The sequence below is a fragment of the Gouania willdenowi genome, chromosome 20, assembly GCF_900634775.1.
Source record: "Gouania willdenowi chromosome 20, fGouWil2.1, whole genome shotgun sequence".
NCBI classification, from domain to species: Eukaryota; Metazoa; Chordata; class Actinopteri; order Blenniiformes; family Gobiesocidae; genus Gouania; species Gouania willdenowi.
Window position 1 is genome coordinate 12854465 of NC_041063.1, and position 23139 is coordinate 12877603.

The 23139-nt window shown below is 37.9% G+C and overlaps 1 protein-coding gene across 2 annotated transcripts in view; it reads left to right on the plus strand.

Moving 5' to 3' along the window:
* Positions 1 to 23139, plus strand: part of tmem108 (transmembrane protein 108) — a 51158-nt gene that overhangs the window by 22339 nt on the left and 5680 nt on the right. Inside the window, exons 1-3 of one of the 2 annotated variants that reach the window (XM_028477286.1) lie at positions 2988 to 3253; positions 8505 to 8586; positions 21166 to 22245. In XM_028477286.1, coding sequence (XP_028333087.1) covers positions 3026 to 3253; positions 8505 to 8586; positions 21166 to 22245 — 1390 coding nt within the window. In that variant the 5' untranslated portion in view covers positions 2988 to 3025. Of the gene's footprint in view, positions 1 to 2987; positions 3254 to 8504; positions 8587 to 21165; positions 22246 to 23139 lie in introns of those variants that run through there. The other variant, XM_028477287.1, reaches the window with a different exon arrangement.

Consider the following 23139-nt stretch of genomic DNA (forward strand, 5'->3'; position numbering starts at 1 on the left):
TTATTCATCAATGATCCTCAGTCAGAGGTCACCTGAGGACAGAAACGAGAGTGAGAGGGAGGAAGACAAAACCGGGGAGCGAAATTTACGACTCAGACAGTGGCAATGGTGTGCTGAATCTCAATGCCTGATCCTTTACTGCCCGGCTTGATAACTCTCAAGTGAGCAGGGATAAGCCTGTGCAGAGATTTGCAGGTATTATAGGTCTGCAGGTGGAGTATCTGTGCAACCTAAACCACAAAAAGCGGAGTATTACTCAGTCTGCAGGTGATTTAGGTGCCAAATGTTCTTAATTTTTCCACGTTGACCTAAAAATTTTAATACTAAGTAAAAAGATCCTTGCTTTACTTCCTTTAGAAACATACTATAATATGTATACACTGTATATACATAATACAATATATTAAGCTATTATCACCTATCCCAACTAGATTATATGTATTTCCTTTTTTCCCTGACTTGATTATATTGACTCTGTGATGCTAGAAATTTGAACTTCTCTGGCCATCCTTTAGTCTAAACTCTTTGCTCTAAATTTTTACTTGGCCGTTTCTTCTTTCCTGTGATGTAACAAGACTGTCACAGGCTCCTCCCCACATCTCCCTCACCTGTCTCACTTTCTCTTTGTACCCTCAGTGCATGTTACACCATGTGTCTGAGTCTGTCACACTGTCTGACCTTTCCTTGGCTATAATATCTTCCCAGTGCAATCCATAAATTACAGTCTGACAGCAAAGCACCAAACATTTGGAGATTTGGATCAATAAAATGACTGTTTTATTTAAGTCCCTGAATGGATTAAATGGGTGTATCTTACTTATTACTAGACTTTCCTTAAATCTGTCTGAAACCTGCAAAAACTTATTCTGATTCAGACTCCGGACCAACATTGGTGAGTCCTCACTTTTACGTGAATATTATGTGCTCTTTGTAAATGATCAGGTTTGTTCACGAAGACCTTTCTCTTTGTGGATTTCTCACATCTGTTTGCGCACGTACCCTTGTGGCCATAGCCAGCGTTCTAATCGGGAACTGCGGTAGATCTGAGGATGTGTGTGAGTGTGTGCACTGTCAGATCCTGCTGATGCTGCTCCAGTCCTTTTTCAGTTGCCCTAAAGCGCAGCTGCTTGGCATCATCTAAGTGGGAGTTCACTGCTCAATGTGCATTACTCTCATTCATACAGTTTGAAGAGCGAATGAAGACAAAAAATGTTCTTTAGCATGCATGATAATAAGGCGTCAAAGAACACAAACAACTAAAACAAGCCTTGTAACATCAACCATTTAGCATGCTATATACTGTAGATATGTGCTTTTTCAATTCAAGGATTCCATGATTTTTAAATGTCATGTGGACATGCACAGAACAAAGTTGTGTACCTGAATCCCCCTTATATATAGATAAAATAGACAACACACGTGTATATACAAGCAAGCAAGATTACTTGATAAAAACATTGTTTGTAATAATGTACATGGCTGTTAATGGTACCAATATATACAGTGTGTAAATATTGAGTGTCTGGCAAAAAAGTGCATTTCTTTGGACGAAGATTTGTAGTTTTTGGATTATAGCATGTTGCAACAAACTTGAATATGTGCATATCGTCACCTACTGTACTGGAGTGTGCCATCTACTTCAGGTTTAAAAGACAACAACAAAAAACACTACGTACCAGTGATGGTACATACATTTCTATTTCTCACTCTTATAAATAGCCTATGTAGTTTTCCTCCCATAGTCAAAACATGTTTTTTAGTTAAATTTGGCCTTAAATTTTTTGGCTGAATGAATGAATGTGAATTTTTTTGGGTTCATTCATTCTCATTTTTGGAAGAATAGATCATTGTGATTTTGTTACTTTTGTAGTTGTTTTTCCTTTGTGTTGAAAGTACCGCCATATGTACAAGTGTATATAACTTTATCATGAATACTTAATTAAACATAATATTCCAGTCCTAAGTCTTTTACAATATGTTTGCATTGACTTCATATTTAAAAAGTTTTTCCATAAAAACGATTCTCAAACCAAAATGGTGTTAAAACCATATTTTCTCATATTTCTATCTTTGATAATCCAGATTATCTGTTATAAACTCCTATTAGCTTTATCTGCTTCACCGTGAGACGGAGCATTATACTGAGAGCCAAATGCTCTTCTAATAGCGGTGCTGCTGTATTGATAAATGGCCTGGTGGGAAGAAAATGCAGGATTGATAACCTACAAATCCCCAGCCAGGCTTTGTGAGGCAGCAGCATCTCCTTATCCTGCCACGTTTACCATCCAGGGTCAAGAATGAAAGCTGTCGCATGTATCTCCTGACTTAGCAATACAGCCGCCCTCCAGGGAAGCATGAGAACGATGCCTCTAATCATCCTTTTTGCATTAGCTGTTTGCATTTTAATTTGGATATCTTGTTGCATCTAATCAATAGGTGTATTCATTTAGTTGTGGTGTGTTTCTACGCTGGCTAAATGAGTAATTAATGGTCCAAAGCAAATCTCTGGTTTTTTGTAAATGAATATATCTGTTCTAACAAGAAAACATTATTTTTAAAGTTTGTTTTTAGCCAAATCCACCCAGAGGTGGAATCTGTCATTATTTAGCTTTAAAATCATAGCAGATCTATTACCACAACTACAAACCACATGGACAATAGTCTGTTCCTCAGATTTTAACAATGAGTTTAGGAGTTTCTTTGGCATTCTGTCCCTCCTACCTTTGCCCAACTGTTCCTTGGACAGTTATTTATTCCTTATATCAGAAAGGTAAACCAAAGCGTGAGAGTTTGGCATCAGAAATGGAGAGAGAAAAGCATCTGTATGAGCAGTTTTGATTGGAAATGCAGTTATCAGTTGCCTGTGAAAGAAAAACACAGCGATTCACACCGTCATCAGTGACTCCCACACTTCTCCTCCCTCTTTCTTGTTATGGAAAAGCTCTCGGGCTGCAGGAGTATTGGGCAGCCAGCCAGCCCGTGATCACAGCCTCACACCAAAGCGCAGAGGGAAGTCCATAATTAAATGCATTGTGATCCCTGCGGCTGGTGGCCTTTTTTCATTGGGCTTTCCCAGGTGACCTTGGCTCTGGCCTTCAGTCTGTGTCCCCTTGAGGTATACCATACCTATTCAGGACTGCAGTGGAGGGTCTACAGACTGAGGACAGCCAGCAGCACTCCAAACACAAACCATGTTTCAAGTGACAGGGTCAACCAAGACTATTTCCGCTACTGGATCAGCCAATCGCCCGTGGTGAGTGAAAAACACCAAACGTGCTTTCTAAAATGTCCTTGTGAATGATTTTGTATGTACTGTAGTATTAGGGTTGCCATGGTAATGGTTGTCTTCCCTGTGCATGCCAGTTGCCATGCAATTTCTCTAATCCACAGTTGAAAGCTTGTGAGCTTCCTTTCTACATTAGATGTTCATCATTGTTACCTGTGTAATATTTCACCACGCATCATTCTGCCATGCCCCAAATCCCATTGTTAGTAGAGAATGTGCTTTAATTGTACACTTAACATTGGGAAGCACAGTGATGTTGTTGAGGTGATAAAGAGCACATGATGTGGGAATTTACATCCAAGTTTCTTAGGAATGTATAGAAGATAAACCCATTACAATAAGGCAAAAAATCATGAAGTTCTATTTAACTGTTTTAAAAAACCTTCAAACATATCATTTGATAATTTCACCTTATTTACACATTGTATTTATTATATTGAGTTGTTTACTAAAGAGTGTCCCCTGTCTATTTTAATAGAAATTCCAATCATTGTCCTCCAACAATGGTTTGAAGTATGGAGAAGAAAAACAGATGAGTTCACACAGATGATTCTATCTATAGTGAAAACTAACAAAACACAAGTCTAATGTATGACTGGAACTCTAATTCTGTGTACTCACATCACACAGTGAAACAGCTTCAAACAAAGATAAACTCCAGAAACTTGATCTTGTGCAATAACTAACCAGTAAAAATGTAGCAGGAAAATATTAGTCAGTGGAAAACTACTTCACGTAGTGGATTCATCTGGACTTTATTGTTAACCTATTCGGCAGATACAAATAATTTTTTTGGGTTTTTTTCCAATACAGCACGGGCGGTCACAGTTATGATTAATTAAACTGTATCCTTCATGTGACATGAAATGTGTTTAATGTGTTGTCTAGCTTATAAACCCAATATATACATGTTTATTTTAGAAAAAACACATTTGAAGTACTTTTTTTTTTTTTTTTTTTTGCACAATTTTATACCTTAAATTACAATTCATTTTGAGCAGCCATGTTCATAGCTAAATGTGACGGGAAGTAATTGATTCCAGTGCAGTTTTTACATTGGCTAATTTCTATCATTTAGGCATGATGTTTTTATTATTGTTTTATTTGTTACTATGGACAACATAAAGTTTTGGTTTTTTTGGAGCTACAGTATGAAATTATATTGTGTGCTCTTGTTGCGCATCGGAGCAGCCACAGCCGGCAGTCAGCTGCACTATTTATAGACAAGTGTGATACGAGTAGGAGATTAGTGGATTTTACAGGGGACAAGTCTGGGAGGACATTGAAGCGACGTGGAGGATGAAAATAATGTCTCTAACTGCGTCTGAGACGAGCAAGATGGCGGTGATCATCGCTTCCTGACGACCAGGTTTTCTCTACATCTAGGTTATTATCATGCTAGCACTTAACTAAAGGTGGCAAAAGTACTAGTCTTCAGTACTCAAGTAAAAGTATAGATACTTGAATCATAAATGACTCTGGTAAAAGTGAAAATATTGAAGTTGCTCCCTTACTTGAGTAAAAGTAAAAAAAAAAAAAGTACTACTAAACTACTAAATGTAAAAAAGTAAAACAAATGTTCCTTCAATAATAAGACAGGTTTTTAAACGAGCGAGTTCCATATCTTTTATTTTTTTAAGAACTTGTGGAAATCATAAAGTTAAGTCTTTATGAATGCCTGGAGATTAGCACTCATAATAAATGCAAATTGTAAATAAAATGTGTCAACAAAAAATAAAGTGCAAATGCTCAATTAAACCAAGAGCAGCTTTGAGTTTGACATTTTTAAAAACTTGAAAATGTTATCCATAATACTGTAGGGGACCTGCCTAACAGAAAAAAGCTCAAACCTCCAAAGGTCTTAAAGATAACAAACTGATTTTAAAAATGTAAGGAGTAGAAATTATATAGATATTTGTTTAAAAAAGTAAGAGTAAAAAGTCGCCAAAAAATAAACACTCGCGTAAAGTACAGATACCAGAAAAAACTACTTAGGTACAGTAACAAAGTATTTGTACGTTGTACTTGCCACCTCTGCAATTAACAAGCCCCAACGTATGAGAACGTACTATGTGTCTGTATTTGTTAGCAAGCTAATAGCGTAGCGATGCTACTGTGGACACCTGCCAGTCAACCTCTTCTATTTTGGCAGTTGCAATGACCCAGCATGTCATCCCGTATTATCTCTGACCTGCAATGGTGCTCAGAGCAGAAAACTATCATTGAGCTCCACAGCGGGAGGCCCAGAGAGCTTAATACTGTTGCAACAAAGAAGTCCTCCGCACTGTGATAACAAGTGGGCACTGGACAACACTCTGTTTACACTATCTCTCCTCCTCCCACACAACACAGTGATAGCCTTGCCCGCTGTGCCCTGCCAATGAAAAGGCATGTCTGTGAGCCGTTGGTGATCAGGTGTAATCACCGCGGAGAGATTCAGCGGCTCTAATGACAATCTGCCATCAAGCTCGTCTGTTCAGGAACGTGATTAGAAAGGAGTGAAGCTTTTGCTGCGTCATTGTGTTACTGCAATAGTCATTTGCTTTCATTGAATCTGGAAAAACTCATTTGGTGCACTACTGTTATGGCTGCATTCTTGCAGCATCGTCTATTTTGTGATTGCAATACTTGTAATACATCCGAACCCACACCATTATAATCAGTTTGTTAAAGGCTTGCAAAGCAGACAGACTATGTTTACTGTGCCCTTAGAACAAGGACATAATTTACATTCAAATGTTTATTTTAATAGTTTGGTTAATTGCTTTATATATTTGTCTTCCATTTTTAATTTGGAGTCTTGCCAGCAGAAATAATTGCGCTGTGTGGCTGTGTTCTTCTGGTTTGGTCTTATTATTGTCTTGCTAGGTGGGTAAGTGGATTAGAGGTCTATCAGAAATCATGGCTTTTCGTGATCTTCTCTGTGCAAACATAAAATATATTTGATATATTTTTAATAGTGCAGACCTTGCACGTTCCACACCAGGAGCTTTTATCTAGTCATCACAATACGGCACTTGATGAACTTGTCCTTGCGCTTGTCCATTTTTCCTGCTTCTAACACATCATGTTAGTGCCCACATTTTCCAACCACGAGCAGTGATTTGCTTGGTAAATCCGATGGCTTCCAGCTTGGGATGTCTGTGTTTTGGTCCTGTGACAGACTGGTGTTCTGAGTCACTCTGCAACCCTTTCACAGCTATATTTTTTCAACTACTGCCTCCACTGCAGCCTAACATGCTGCTAGAAACTGGTAATATAAACTATGTGGGTAAAAACAAATTAAATTGCAAATGCAATTTTGTTTGTTGTTTTGTTTGTAAATGTCAGAGCCTTTAAGATTCATAGGCATAGGAATTGATTTCTTTCCTGATTAAAAGATCCTTCCATGTCAGCATGGGGCAGTTGCACAATGCTAATGGCAACCAGTGTGCTTTGAGAAACTATCCTATTTTGTGCTGTCAGTCACAAAAGGTATCATCACAAACACTGGAGGAATTGTTTAATAAAAAGCATAAAGAACAAACAGCATCAGGCCGGGCCCCAAGACTCTGGAATGATCTGCTGGAGGAGATCAGGTCTGCTGAAACTTTTATTGTAGAGCCTTCCCTGATTTTAAGTTTTTTCTATCTAGTTTTTATCTTTCTTGTTTTTTTTAAACTCTTAATCTCAGACCAAGACTCTATATATTATATCTATCTATTTTTCGAATGTATAGCTTTTTTTGGAAAGCACTTTGTAACGTTTTTTTTATCAGTGCTATATGAGTAAAGTTTATTGTTATTATTATTATCGGGCCAGGTTCGGTGTTCAGTCGTTGCTCGGAATGATCCCAAACTGGACACTATTTTACTCACTCAACTACCGCACACGAGAGCCAGCTTCTGTCAATGTGAATATTATGGAAAACTATCAAATCCATTACAGTAAAGAACTTTTTTTGATTAGTCGGTCTAGTATTTTTCATTATATTTTACTTAAAATGATATTTTAATATATTTTTCAAATACAATGTTGTTCTTTATTTGTAAGTTTGTAATATTGTTAAATCATGAACAGAACTAAGTCGCTATGAGCCGTTCTCACAAGGGTTTATTTCTATGTTGAGTACCTTCACTCTGACGATGTAGATTGTCTGAATACACCTCCTTTTTCAGTAGGTGGCAGTAGATAAAAGTAAATAATAGATTAAAGTAAATAGATAAAGTATGCTTGGTAGTTCGTCAATATTTTGGTGCGCCGCGAGTAAGTTTTAGTATAAGATACAGTTATTTGATATTTATCGGGTGTGATGTATTCAAAAAATGGGGTCCCGTCCCCAAGGTTGAAAAACACTTACACATTTCTTTCTTCTTATTGGATGGGATCCCTTTTGTTGTAATTTCTCTCTAAATACTGTGCTAGCATCAATATTTACATCTCTACGCCCTTCACGAGCTGTTACAATGATGAACAATAAATAGGATGTCTCAGCTCTATTGCTCTGCCTTCTCTTACTTCTATAGACATTGCTGTTTTCATGAGAAACGTTATGCTTGTGCTTTTGTCGTTACTTCCTTTCCTCTCACATCTCCACTGAAACAAAGGTTGATTGCAAACATAAATCCAATTTTACATCTCACCTTAAGAGCCATTTATTCACACAGTCGGGTCGAGGGTGTGTAGGTGTGTGTGTGGATGTATGTTCAGACATGTTTATCAGTGTCATATATTGTGCAGATGAGAGATGTGGGCACACACTGCTCCAGGGGTGACTGGAGAGTTGCTTGAGTATGTTTGGACTTTCATTTAGCAGAAAGCCATCGGTGACTCATTCGCCTAAAGAGCAGCCTTTGTTTCTTGTCTTGATAACACAACACACATTGGCTGTCTGAGAACAAGGCTCACTGGTCAATGTTAAATGCTCCATAATTGGTTTGACCAATTTCATGTCACGGTTGATTTGAACACACTGCTCTGCACTGCTGCCCTACGTCTGAAAGTCTGAGTTGTAAATGTTGGATACGTTGTTTTTATAATTGACTCTGTGCTGCTAGTCATTATAAAGATTAAACTCTTAACAAAGCTAAGTAGACCAATCCTTTCCCATGTCTGTTACATCTGCTGGGACGCAATCACAGTCAATCACAACAACGCCTCACCTTGACTTAAGTATGATGAGATTCGAGCTTTGGGTTTTATCTTACCTGTTTTTTTTCTTGCTCCCATTCTGTTACAGAACCATGACCACTGGGGAGGAGGAGCCGGATCACATGATACCATGAAGACAAGCCTGCAGGTCCTGCGCTGCCAGCTGCTGAGTGAGTAGCCCAAGGGGCCAAAACCTGAGGGTGGTGTAATCGGTCCAGTAGAATAGAGACATTTGTTGTGTAAAAGAAGCATCATAGAGCTTTTTTCTATCAATTTATTTTTTATCATGTACAATACGCAGGATCTAGATTTCCATGTCATTTCCATAACAAGGTGTCAAACTTGTTGTCCTGAAGGAGCCTCATATTCACTTTGACTTAAATATTTCTTTTTATCAGACAGTATATATATTTTCCCAGTAAGAATGTTGTCTTACCTTGTTGTTGCTAATTGTGTCTGATAAAATGAAACATATGTCATTACAAAAAAAGAAGGCCTCATATTCAATATTCAATTCAGTTTGATTGACAGTGTTAAATTCTTCATATCGTATGAAATAGAAAGACTTATTTATAAGACATAGGGCTCTACTTGTTTCCAAATGGGCCCAATTGAGTAAATTGTACAAACAGTCTTAGGTTCCTACTACTCAAATGTAATGGGGAAGTCTATGCTACCATTGGAAGGGTTGGATACTTTGTACCTCGTAAAATCAGTGTGTGTTATGCGAATTGGGGCAACCATGGCTCAGTGGTTGAGTGTTCGTCCAATAACCAATGGGTTGGGAGTTCGAATCCCGCTCTAGCCAAGCCATTGTCATTGTGTCCTTGAGCAAGGCACTTTACCAACATTGCCTAGTATGAATGTGGCATGTGAGTGTTGGTGGTGGTCGGAGGGACAAATGGCGCACGATGGCAGCCTTGCTTCTGTCAGTCTCCCCCAGGGCAGCTGTGGCTACAATAGTAGCTTCCCACCACTGTGTGTGGAGTGAAAAAATAATGCACATTAATGTAAAGAGCTATATAATTGTGCCCTTCCTTGAGTAATCACTAAGTCACAGTTTATCAAACATGTCGACATCCTCTCAATTTGTGTTGTAAAGAATATTCTCATTTGTAGAATGATTTCCTGTAAATACAAGTGAAATCCTGCATTGGTTTATAAGTAACTAGTTCATTGAGCTTTTTCTTCTTTTGCTGCTCTAAATTCTCAGGATGAAATTGCAGATCCACTCAGTGCCAAATGATCCATGATTGTGGAACATGAGTGTCAGGCTGAGAGCCACCAGGCGTCAGCGCCATTTGCTGAACAGCTTGGTGATAGCTTGGATTCAGCCCTCAAGCTCTGCCTTTGGGTGGTAAAGCCACAGGCTTTTTCTGACCAATTTTGGATGAACCTTGAGTGTGCAGCTTTGGGCTGTTGGGAGCATTAGCAAAAGGGAAGCAAGGTCAGAATGTAGCAGTTCAACTGAGAAAGGGAGAGATGCTGTGAATTGAATCTTCATAGCTAATAATTATATTTCATCCTGAAATGGAGTTTCTTCAAATCACTTCATTCCCTTCTCTTGGATCTGCCTTATCTCCTGCATGTGGCGCTCCCATCAGGTTTTCTCATTTCAGGCTGACAGACCCACCCGAGTTCCCTGTCGCATCCTTTCAGGAGAGGTTTTTTTTATTTCTCTCTGTGGATGAGATATCTACAGGAGACAGATGTTTCTAACATTTTCAAGCTTTAGGGATGAGAGGTGACGCTGCCAATAAAGAACTGCTGAGACGGATGTTCTCCAATCACAATAGCTTTCAGGAAGTTTCTCACCACTATTTTGTTCTGTCGAGTTCTTTGTCTCTCAAAAATGTGATTGATTTTTTTCCCTGCAAGTATAGTTTACGGTTTCATAGTTTCTCACACAACTTTATAGTGTTAGTCGTCATATATAAGGCTATTGAAAAGGATGTCTTATGGTCAGAATCCCAAATGAATAGAGTGCTGGAGTGATGTGCATTTCCTGATGCAGGTTCGTCTTTGTGTAGGCTATTGCTATTTGCAGAAATGTTGTATAAATCAAAAAAAAGAAAAAGATCCTGCGATATGTACACTTAATTACTATTCCAACTCTCTACTAAAACCACCTTTAAATGATTAATATCATATTGTGTTTACTAATGCCATTAACATGCTTTGTAGAGGTTGGAACATTCATCTATAGTATATCATCTCTATATCTAGAATTACTTGCCCCGATGAGAGAGAGAGAGACCCTCAACTTTTAGTATCGCTACTCGCTGCTCATATGAAAACAATTCAATAAAACACTGAAACAAAAAATAAAAATCTTCAGAGTATTTACCTTTTATCATGTGGCCCTAATGTCATCTACAAAAGCATATTATATTCAACACAACACAACAGTTGCTGTTACTTAAGTTATTGATAAAATAACTAATTAACATTGTTGCTATGGTAACAATTGTAGCTATATCTGCTACTATAACAGTAAGGTATCAAATCATATCTACAGTAGCTCCCAAGGACTTAAATGATAACTAGCTATTAAGCAGGTAATTCCACACACTAAGCAAAACCAAAAAGAAAGTTATAACTTGTAAGTTTTTGCAGTTTGTGTTGAATTTGTCTTTAAATGTTAGGAAATAGCTGACTTTGGTTTTTTTTAAGTATACAGTACAACATTTTTCCAAGTCTCTGATGTTGTTCAGGACTCTGCCCAGATTCCAGACAGCTTCCTGTTTAAAGTTTGTCCTGATATGGCGCTGCAGTCTATGATGGTAAATTATTCTACCTGTAAACAATACAAGAGCACTTTGTTGTTTTTGTTTTTGCATTCCCCTTCATCCTGATTGTCCGATACGCAAGTTTCTGTTCAAAGCGGCGTAAGCCGACGAAACGATTTACAAAGCATTCAAACAGGAAGCCATTATTCTGTTACCAAAGCTGTGGCTTTTATCTGTGGGCTCACATCTGTGAAGCTCCGCCTCTCTGCACCCCCGCCCGCTCAGTGACTGTCCCTGTGTTCCACAGGATGCTTGCTATCTGTCTGTTTCCCCACTCGGGACAGACACTGAGCCCGGAGAACACACCCAGGGGGTAACCAATGGGATTTTGTGCTACTGTTCAGATGATGCTCTGCTCACACATCTGCATTGCCATGGGCCTATCTGTAAGGATCTGCTCCTACATTAGGAAAGCACGAATCAAATGGAAAAACTGATTGTCACTCAGGCTTTGGTGGATAAAAGACAGGTTTTTTCCCTTGTTTTTCTAAAATCAAATGAGTCAGACGATGAGTCACCTGCACTTTGGCAAATCCAATTTTCTTGGGAGAAAGCAAAGATACAAATGAAAATGTGTTTTTCATACACTCCCATTGAATATTGCAGTAATTCAACAATGATAATGTCTGGTAATAAATCATTCCTTCTATAAAAGGCTAGTTGGTGGAAAAAAAAGTGTGAGAACTGCTGATGGTTAGCATCAGTCAGGCATTACAGATTTAGTCTAAAAAGTCATAGGTTATATGTCTCTACTATTGCAGGATGTACCTGTAAAAAGCAAACATAAGAGATCAATAGATTATCAGTTTCTTGATCTTTACCTCTGATTTCCAAACTTTTCACAGTAACCCTTCAGATATTTAACCTGAAGCCATGTACCTGTGGAGGTATATTTGTTTCTTTATTATTCAATACAATATTTTCAAAAGGAAAAGTGTTCAATATTTGACATATTTGCATTTGAACACTTTTTTGCTTTGATTGAAGTTAGTTTATTTTTTTAATTGAAAAGTTTTTTGTTTTTTTTAATTAAAATCTTCATCTTTGGTATTTGGGCCATATTATGGGTATTATATTATTTCTTCCTTTATTATTCCATAAAAAAATAATAATAATATTTCAATAAAAGAAAACATTTCTATCTAAGTTATTGAATAATAAATAAATAAATATACCTCCATATGTACCCCATAATAATGTAATGTCACATACAATGTAGCCCTACAGTGAAAATTCACCTTTCCATATGAGAAATAATATATAATAAAAAGAATAATAATCTGTATGCACACAATAAAACAACTTATTCAGAAATATCACTTGATTTATTTCAATAAGTAGCCTAGGCTCCTGACTACTGTTGTATTTATATTCTTGTTTTCAATGTTGTCACAATGTTTAAAAAAATCCAAAAAAAATCACGTACCCTCTGTGACAATTTACGTACCCCAATTTGACAACCTAGGATTTACATAACAAATTGATGACTTCACCTAAATTGTAAAGATGTAAGAAGATAATTTGACTTCAATGAAGACACATAGCATTATTAAGCAGCTGCAGCACAGATTATAGTAGCATAATGTCAGCAGTAGATTCATAATAAAGCGGTGGATTTACTAAAGTTGGTGAGCTCAGACAGCTCAGTGTCAAACTGGAATCATGTAAATTTCCTAGCTGTTAGTCTGACAGCTCTTTGGTCAGACTGTTGATAAAGGCTTTTGTCTGTCTAATACGTGTCATCTGTTTCTGCATTATTCAATGACAGCACATCAAAGTTTTAAATAAAAGGCTTAAGCTGCCTTAAATAAAACCTTCCATTTACGCTTTATGACTGCTTTGATTCATATCTGACAGGCATTAAACCCCAAAAGTGAGGAACGGATTAATTTAGCGTTGAGGCGGGAGCAGAGCTGGGTGTGTGGTGGTGTGGAAACCTCATTGGTATGCTGATGAGCATGCTCGATAAAGTCTTTTCCATTTGTTCCAGAGGATTGAAAGGGTTCCTGTTTAGATTTCAGTGACTGAGGAGTGATTGTAATTAATAGAAAACCAGGGTAACATTACACCATAACCATTGTTGAGTAACGTTCAATTGTTTGTTACATCAGCGTAATGGATAATTATATCAAGCAATAGGAATACCAAAAATCTACGGTACTTTCCACCTTAGATTTTGCTATGATCACAGATTTATAGATACTTTAATAAACAAAAGGTTTTAACTGACATTATTTCAAATTTAATTTGAGTCCCTAATATTTCTGACATGAGTATGTTAATTATGCACACAGTAAGGACAGCAAATTAATAAATATAATCAAAAATATCAAATGTACCTGTTGCCCTTCCAATGGAAGGCATTGGATGGTTTAATTGAATTTTCATAAAAAGAATTTAGTTAAAAAATATATCCCTGTTACCTTATAGTGAAAGCAATGACTGACGGATGCCTAATAGGTTAAAAAATTGAATTAGACAATTAGATGTAACAGTAATTTGAAAGAAAAACACTTTTCATTTATCATCAGGGTTGTGTGGATCAGCAGTTTTCCCCCCTGACAATCTCATACTGAAGGATATAACGTAGACGTATTCCTTGTTGCTATGTTGGATTTAATATTCAGGTTGTTATTTTTTCCAGAAAATGATTCACACTCAACTCTGAAACAGCTGAAAAAGAAACCAAATGTAATGCTGTTACTACTGCAACCAACCACACCCCAAACCACCAAATAAAGTCCATGCTACAATACTTTGTCCTTTTTCCGGTTGTAATTAATTAAATCAAGCTACTGCTGCACAATCCAATGTACAATTTCACTGTGAGGATGATCTTGAATCTCAGACATCAACCTGAAAACTGCAAATCTGCTCTGCACAACAAAATAGATAAAAAAGTAGGAGAAGAAATATAGCTTTGTATTACTGCAAAGTATCTCTGCCCATTTTAACCTTGGTCTTGTCACTTGTATCAAAGGATCCTGGATGAATTAAATTTGCATTGTGACAAACTGTCATGTCTCCTCTGCTGAGCTCTAAAACCACAGTCTGTTCGTGGAGCATCAACAGTCTCAGTGATTGATGCTTTTGAAGCTTCTATTTTTCACCACTTTCCTTCTCATAGTTCAGTTCAAATAATGCTGATGTGGTACAACCAGACTGGAATGAGTCCTCCCTTTATTGACCGATTGTACACATCAGAGCCACATCCTCATCCTCTCACAGACATTTAATGATAAAGGAACTCAGAAATGTCTGCTCAGACATCAACTCTCATATTATTCTAGGGAAGGCTTTTCTAAAGGTGTTAAACAATTATTTTCTTTATAAAGAAATTCGTCACTCACGCATTCAGACGCACACCGATGAGATCAGATGGTCGCTGATGTTGAACCACAATAATCACAGCCTCTGTGCTGGATAATTAAATCCCTCCACATCAAGTTCCTTGCTTTGTGCGCTGTTCTACACTCGTGTTTATAAAAGGAGAGAAAAGATCTAAAAGTTGAGTGTAAAAGTACAGTTGACTGTAGAATATTTAATATTAATGGAATTTCTAAAATATATTGATTTCCGTCGTAGTTTACCTTAGGCCTTGATTTTATACGTCATGGCCTAAGGTCAGGTGCGTGACACCCGTGGGGGATGCGACACCCACACTTTTATAAAAATTAAAATTCATCCCCATCACTTTTCACGAGGGATTCATTGTTGAAAACATATTGATCCAGGAAAAAGGAAGCAAGTGCTATTTATTGGGCAAAAGGTAACTTATTTGGATAAAAAGTGGCCAAGAAATGGTTAAAGAATCGACAAAAATTTAATAAAAGTGTCAAAAAGAATGTGTAAAAATGGACATAAATTAGGAAAAGGGGAGATTTATTGGCAAAAGGAAACTGAATTTTGAAAAAACAAAAATATTTTTGGAAAAGGGGCAAAAATGGGACAAAGGAAGTTGCAAAATGGCCATAGACAAAGGTAAAAAGGGTTTAAAGAGTTTAGCCTTTTTAGGATTTCTGGGGGAATAATAATTAGTATTAAGACAAAGAGCCACATGTTGAGTACCACTGACTTAATAACAGCTTCATCGCGGTTTTAGTAAATTAATGTAATAAACTAAATTGGGAGTCAACGATTTCCCAACCCTTAAAACACCCTCACTTTTAAAACTGCTGCTCCATCCCTGCCTAAGGTATTCAATTATTTGAATTAACTGGTGTCTTAATGCATTTAACAAGTTAATGCAGCACAGGGTGACCCTTAAAAGATATATATACAATATTTAGTGCATATCTGAGAGGCTACATACAGCTTTGGGCCCCATTTGATTAATGAAGCAGAAAGATCCATGTTGCAAAGTGTCCAAATGGCAGAATTGTGGTCACAGTTGTTTCCTGAGTATGTGTGAGTTTTGAATTGTTTTCCACCTGATCGCTGTAACTTTAGACTCAGCCACAGTCGCTCTAACCCCTGACACTGAGTCTGATAGTGAGCGATTGGTTGGACAAAGCCTGCTCTGGATCAGCGAACAGGATTCTGCTTTGCAACATGATTTATTGATGTCCCCGACAGCATCAATGGAGAAGTGCAACGAGTGCCAGCGGATTCTTGCACATTCACAAGAACATTAGTTCAGCATATTTTTTGCATATTTTGCCCCTCCCCCTTTTCCTTTCTTCTCTGTAAAACAAGGGTAATCTCATCAGTCATATGAATGGAGGCATAATCTAATGGTACCGGTAACATTACCATTATGGTATTAATTTTCTTAGTGATTTTCTTAGTGATACCTACTAATGATAAGGTTGATCTAAAAATCAATGACAACATTCTGATGTGTGAGCTCAGTGTTGTTAGTCTGTTTGCAGGATTACGTCATAAGTACTAAACAGATTTTGACAAAAAAAATGTAACCAAATTTAGCCCTTACGTTTTGGAAAATATATTAATACATTTTGGAAGAAATCCCAATTTTTTTTTTTTTTTTTTTCTGAATCAGTTTGAAAAATTAAAAATTCGAAAAATCCCTATCCCTCATCATTGGCAAAATTTCAAAAATTCCTATCTTTGTTCACAATTTACCGATCTTTATCTGATTGGTAAATTCCCCGGTGTAATTTTCCTACTTTAAATGACATAAAAGCTTCATTTCATCTGTTGAGACATCTGGTTTCTCTCCTACATGCTCCTGTTGCACGGAGCAATTAGCAGCTGGCCCCAAATGTAAAAATTGTGGCTGATTGCAGGCTGTGGCTCCTTCTGTGGGGCATCATAAGTTTTAATAATAACTCCAGAGTCCAGACACTTCAAAAGTACCTCCAACACACATCCTTGTTTTGTCTTAGCATTATGTGAAATGGTATTAAAGGAAAATGTAAAGAAAAGCACTACAAAAATGTGAATTTATGTAAGAACCTGGAAGCTAATGGAAAACACTACCCCTGAATCAACTGTAGCTATTACATTATATCTGGCCAAAAATATTTGCACCCCCTCAGTTGTATTTAAAGGGATCCTCCAGTTTTTCCAAGTTTGGCCTAGAATCTTTTTAATGTATTTATTAGAAGATTTATGCCGAACAAAACAAATTATTGTTATGCACCATATTCATTTTATTGCCTTTTAATAATGGGACTACTTTACAGTTGAGCCTGTGATCCGCCATCTTGAAATCAAGTGACTGCTGACATCACACGTCCCTATAAAGGAATAAAATTGTTTTAAAAAATAGCCTTTAAGGGGTTTCTTTTTTAGTGACTGTTTATGTATTTTGTTTGTTGGTAATAAATAACATCTTAATGAATAACGGACTCCGCTGAGGTCTGCACGGACTAAAGGCGGACATCCGTGACTGTGCACAGTCTGCATCACGTACTGGTGACAGAGGAAGAATAAGACATATAACAGACATAATAAATCACGTGTAAGCCTTGGAGAAGCATATCCAAGGTGGAGAGAATGTACACAATTCATTCACAGTGTGGACGTAGAGGGGTGAGGGTCTCCTCTCTGCTCTGACCTGCAGCTGTGAGTGCTGTGGCCAGGAGTTACCTCTGAACCTGACGGCCTGTGAGTGCTTTGAGATAGGGGAGGGGCTCAAGACAGCACCCACTGCTTGTCGAGGGCAGTAACTGTGATACAAACTTTCATGTCAGAGTCTCTAAAACATCAGAAAACTCTTGAGTAACACAAGAAACCGTCGCTAGAATTGTCGATAGTCACTATTGAGAAAAAAGTCGATAAGAAGAGTTGGAAAGTTGCCAGATTTAGCAACAAAGTCATTGCAAACAACTCCGTAGTCATGCACGTTCACAGGAACGCAGGTGGATTTGGAAAAAGGGAGGGGAGGATAAAGTGTGGTTGTTACATTCCAGTCTCACAGATTCTACAAACTGCATCTTTAAGTCTCTCCATCTACTCTGCACCTTAACAAAATGCAGGCCGGACTCTTTCCCCCTTTGCTTATACTCTCACTCTTTTAGACACACTGCTTTGGCTAATGGCTCCAATCTGCCAAAGTGTGCAATGCAGTTTATTACTGAAATACATGGATACACAGGCACGCTCACACGAGCTCATTATACGATACAAATATAGCAGTGGAATGGATGTGGAGAAGAAGATGCAGATGAGGAGGGGTATTATTGAATAGGCCATTTACTCTGCCCATTTCCCCAGTATTTCTACATTTGTTACTTGATTGGGTTATTTTTGCTTAAAAGTACCTTTTCTTATTTCCAATTACATTTTCTCAGTACAGTAAACACAGAGCTACATTTACTGTGTTGCCAAATTTTTTTACCCAGGGTGTACATTCAGACATTGTCAGCGATACATGGAAGACTTTGTGTGTTTTCTAAACAATAACAATAGTTTTCCACTCATAGTATTGTTGTAAGTCAAAATAGCACAAGTGCTCCACCCAGCTGGCTATAAATGTTTGCGTGTCTTCGGAAAGAAACACTCAAAGGTAAAACTAAATGTGACCTAAGTAGCCAAAACATCAGGAAACCATGGATACATGGCTTAAACATATTGTTACTGTTGTTCTAATCACAGAACGTAGTTCAGGGGTGACGACTGACGTGTACCACAACAGGGAGGTCAAAATGTCAAGCTCTAATATTTCATACCTGTGTTGAATAGTAAATAGTCACACATATGGTTTCTTTCTCTGTGGAAAATGGTATTTTGTTTTTGTTCTCTCTCAGTACTTAGTTATACTCCACATTAGCAGCATACCTTAATATAAACTGGCAAATTTAAAAATTCCTAAGTTCTAGTTTACATTTTCTAAGATAGAAAAAATATTTAACCTTGTTTGATGTGCTGGGTGTTACTGGCTTTCATTTTCCTGTACAAAGGATAATTTCAGTAAAGATCAAATCATAAATCAAATGACCGCATGTCTGGTCCCCTGAGATATGAGCCTAAAGTGACCTATGTGGATTACAGGGACTTTGTGCCAGACTCGGTTAATGGAAGACAGAGCCTGAACACTCTGATCTTGAAGGTTTGTGATTGACTATGGAGGTTTATGATTAATCAGATATAACGGTGCTAAGTTTACTAGTCAAGGTTGTAATGTGGTGCTGTGGTGTATTTCACACAAATTAGAGAAAAATGTAGAGATGAGGAAGGATCTTACTTTAAAGAGATAGATTAACAGGTTTAGTTTTTTTCTGTACATTTTTTTCCACTGTTCATCTTCTACCCTCTCCTCACTCCTCAGGGCCTCTCAGAAAATGAAATTACTAAGAGAGTGCCGCTAAGTGGCCATCATAGGGATTTAAATGCTGGATTGTAACGTTGTTAAATTGAAACTTCATGTTCTATGTAAACATCTTTCATCACTATGTTATTCCTCGTTCCAATGTCTCTTAGAGGGTAATAAATGGCTTGTTTTCAGCACTGTTGGATAATACTGAAAATACTAGTTCTGATAACTGTTTCTTCACATCTTTTAGACTTTTATGAAAAAGGTGGATTATTACTGCTTTAGATTTGTAAACTACAGAGTGTCAGACTCAAAAGGCTAATCCATCAAGATGAGACTAAACTGCTAATGAGTGGCTATGGTTATTATTTAGTTTGGGATTATGCTTGTAGTAGCTAGTTTCTACTTTTGCTATCTAGTACACATCAAGTTCTTTAAAAAAAATGTTAATGTGGATACGTTTATCATATGGCCTTGGAATTGATAACGACTCCATTTGTGGTTTTTAGCTGAATATAGAACAGGGTTGTTGCTTGGCTAATATCCATGTTTTTGATAATGTAGACTAGACTTTCTCTATCCTGTGGGAAACAAACACACTCCCACCTCACTGACTCACAAATTCAGATTATGTCTTCTTATTAAATTGTCGAGTGAAATTAGTGAAGCTGCCCAGTAGGATCTCTGCTAATGTCTCCCATTAGCTGTTTAATCATGTCAATAAAGGGTGGAGCCCAAGGCCCACTGGGGGAATTATTGAGCGTCCCTCAAACCTCCATCTATTACTTTCTTGTCATCTGGATATCATGACAGGACCAATGGCCCCCACGGGCTCCTGATGGCCTGTCACTGCCTCTTTTAGTATTTGAGCTGGAGAAAACAAGCACTAGAACAATGTTAAATAAGTAGGCTATTAGCATCTTGTGTCTTTTGACAGTATGCTATCTAAAGATATGCAATTGAAAGTATTTTTGTACTTTGAACCAAACATTTAGTTTGAAGTGCATTGTTTTTATTTTGTTTGTTTGTTTTTTGCTGTGGAAAAAAACAAACACAGTTGGAAATATATTCATTTGAATAGTTTTTTATTAAATTTTTTAAATACATTTTCTAAGACATTTTAGACATCTAATATAGTTTTTAATTCCAAATTTACACTTCTATATCATTAAAGAATATTATTTATTTAAAAAAAAACCTTTTAAAGCTGATGTTGCTCCTCTAAATAATCAGTTTAAAGCTTTCTTTTTGCTGCTTTATCAGACACTTTATTCACTTATATAGTGAATTAAGTCATTATCAAAGCAATCTAGTAGGCGTATGTGAGCAGTAGTTCAGTATATTAAAGGCAGAGAGGTCTAATGACTGAGAGACGAGGCTGCACATCACTTCCATGCACGTGAGCAATCACTCTCAGCTGCTGGCCCCCATTCTCACCCCCCCAGTGCAGAAAATAAGGAGGCTTAATAGAAATGATGTGCAGACATATTTAAAAGTAATATGCATTAGAGCAAACTCTGGGTAGCTGAGTGGTTCTCAACCTTTCTTGGCATCATATACTGTACTTGATGTGTTTTTAATACGTTGCTACATGTCTTTAAATCATCAATACTGTATATATGTGTTTTAGCCATTTTCTTTGTGTTCCTCATGTTGAATTTGCTCTTTTAGCTTTTTGTTTTTGGCTTGTATTCTCAGACTTGCCCAACATTTTTTTTTTCGTTTTGGTTGAACGGCATGTTGGGCATATATTTAAAATTAAAAAAATAGTTATCTAGTTTTCTTGAAATAACTAGATAACTGTTTTAATGTACTCCTTGCAAAGTGATCACGTTGGTGAACACGTTCCCCAGGTTGGGGGTCACTGAGGTAAATCTGTTCCACCACATTAGCCTAAGCTAATTAATTGATTGATGTTATATACAAAACAGTATGCTTATAGTTTCATTTAAGAGACAAATGGTTTTGCATTAGGTCATTATAAAACAATGATAATGACACACTTTTTTAGCATTTTCATAGCTTGGCAACAGGACAGATCTAGATTTTAAGGTATAATTTTACCAACAGTTGGTATTTGTATGCTATTCTCCATCATTGAATTCAATTCAGCTTTATTTATATAGCACAAATTACAACAATAGTCATCTTGATTTGATGAGTATTTATCAGAGATGAAAATGTTAATTACAAATTGTCAGATCATCTTGAATTCAGCTCTACTTTCATGTTTCTTACAGGTGTCCTAGCTTTCCTTGCACTACCGGTAGGACTGGTGTCATCAGCACAGGAGCTGCACATCAGTGAAACGCCCCAGGACCACGACTCCATGGCAACTGCCGACAGCCAGCCCATTTCTCCCCCTAAACCACCACCTCTGGACTGGTTTCAGGAGGGCTCCAGCAGTGGGTTGTTGTCATCCAAAGGGACACAACCATCAGACATCATCCTTCCTACTGCTGCTTTTGTCCTGCCTTCAACCTTTCACAAAAGAACCCAAACCTCCAACCTTGGAAAAACCATTGGTTTGAACAATGAAGGCAACAGGGCATTTCCAGTCTTTAACCTGGTTACGGTCAGTTCTGGCCTGACTGAGAGCACAGCAGTTAACACAGATGAAAAACTCTTATCTATCATCTCTAGCTCTGGATTATTTAAAGGAAACTCACGAGATGCACACCACATAAATCCTAAGAAGCTGAGTGTAGACACTGATGCTACAGGAGCTCTAGAACCCAGGGAGCACAATGTAGGACACCAAGAGCTGGCCTCCCATCACACCATCACCCTGCGGGAAATACACACAGCCCATGAGCCCCCCACCGAAGAACTGGTGGTTGAGCCAAAGGAAGGGTCTGCTACTCCAGTTCAGAGACCAACAGAGAATTTAACCTCCGCTGCACCCACGACATCGATTATCCTGACCACTGATTCAAGCCTCAAACCAGAGTATTCAACAACTCACCCAGTCAACCACACTGAAACCATCACTGAGGACCCATCAACTGTCCCACATAATGACACAAACACCCCTAGTGTGGGATACTGGACGGGGAACGTAACTGCACTAGAAGGGCTACACCCCAACAGTAGCTCTTTGGAGGGGACTCCCACTCAGGGGAACAGTTCAGAGCCGCCCTCCAAAGGCAGCGGCAGCTACCTGAACAGGCTGGTGCCGGCCACCACCCAGGACCCCTGGATGTCAGGGAACAGCTCAGGACCCACCGTGGACCCCCCACCATCACGGATGACTATCTGCTTAAACCGGATGGATATTGTGTGGATTGTATTGGCTATTAGTGTGCCTGTGTCCTCATGCTGTAAGTACAATCCAAAGGTTTTATAACCATTTGATTACTTGCTGTGTGCAAACTTTAAAAAAATGAATTCCTTTGAATTTGACTGGTGTTATTATGTTAGAATTCTCAAGCATCACATTCTAATCAAACCCTATAAGCAACTTTTCAGTTAGGATCATTTTAGTCCAATTGTATATTAGCATGCTGTTTTGTTTTGGCGGTAAGGCTCTGTTCTGGGGCCTCTCTACCATTCCACACAGCTGCATGGAAAGCCTGAACCTAAGGGAGCTCCCCCTCGCTCTTCCATGAGCTACCTGGAAAGGCATAAGCAGAGAGAACGGTCAGCCTGACCCCCTGGAACAGAAACACAGACATTAGATGGCAACAGGAGACACTTGCTGGGTTTCCATCATAGATTTTCACAAAAAAAAGCTAACCTCCGTATAAAACCGTATTCCTTTGTTGTTTGCTGTCTATTGTGGCTGTAATAATTTTTAAGTATAATGCTAAGAATTGTCCCGCTCTACGCTTTTGTTTACACGTACCGCGCCTTGTTTTCTCGGAAAGCGGTGGTCATGTGACCATGTACGTCACGTTCTGTGTGTATTTGCAGTAAAAATATTTCCATAGTGTTTTTGCAACACATTTCAATATCAAAACATCTTAATTTACTCCTCATGAAAGCATAAAAACTTTTTAGCGATATTTGAGTTTTTTTTTTTTAAATTCAGGTGTTCCATCACCATTTTTTATTGCGCTATTTAGATTTTGCGCATTTCCAAGGGTAATGGAAACGCCGCTACTGTGAGCGTTGCAAAGGCGTTTTGCGGACGACGCGTGCGGAAGTAGGCGTGTTGCAGTGGTTTAAATACAGAACCGTGACCAACTCTAACCAATGGGAAGCATGGAACATGA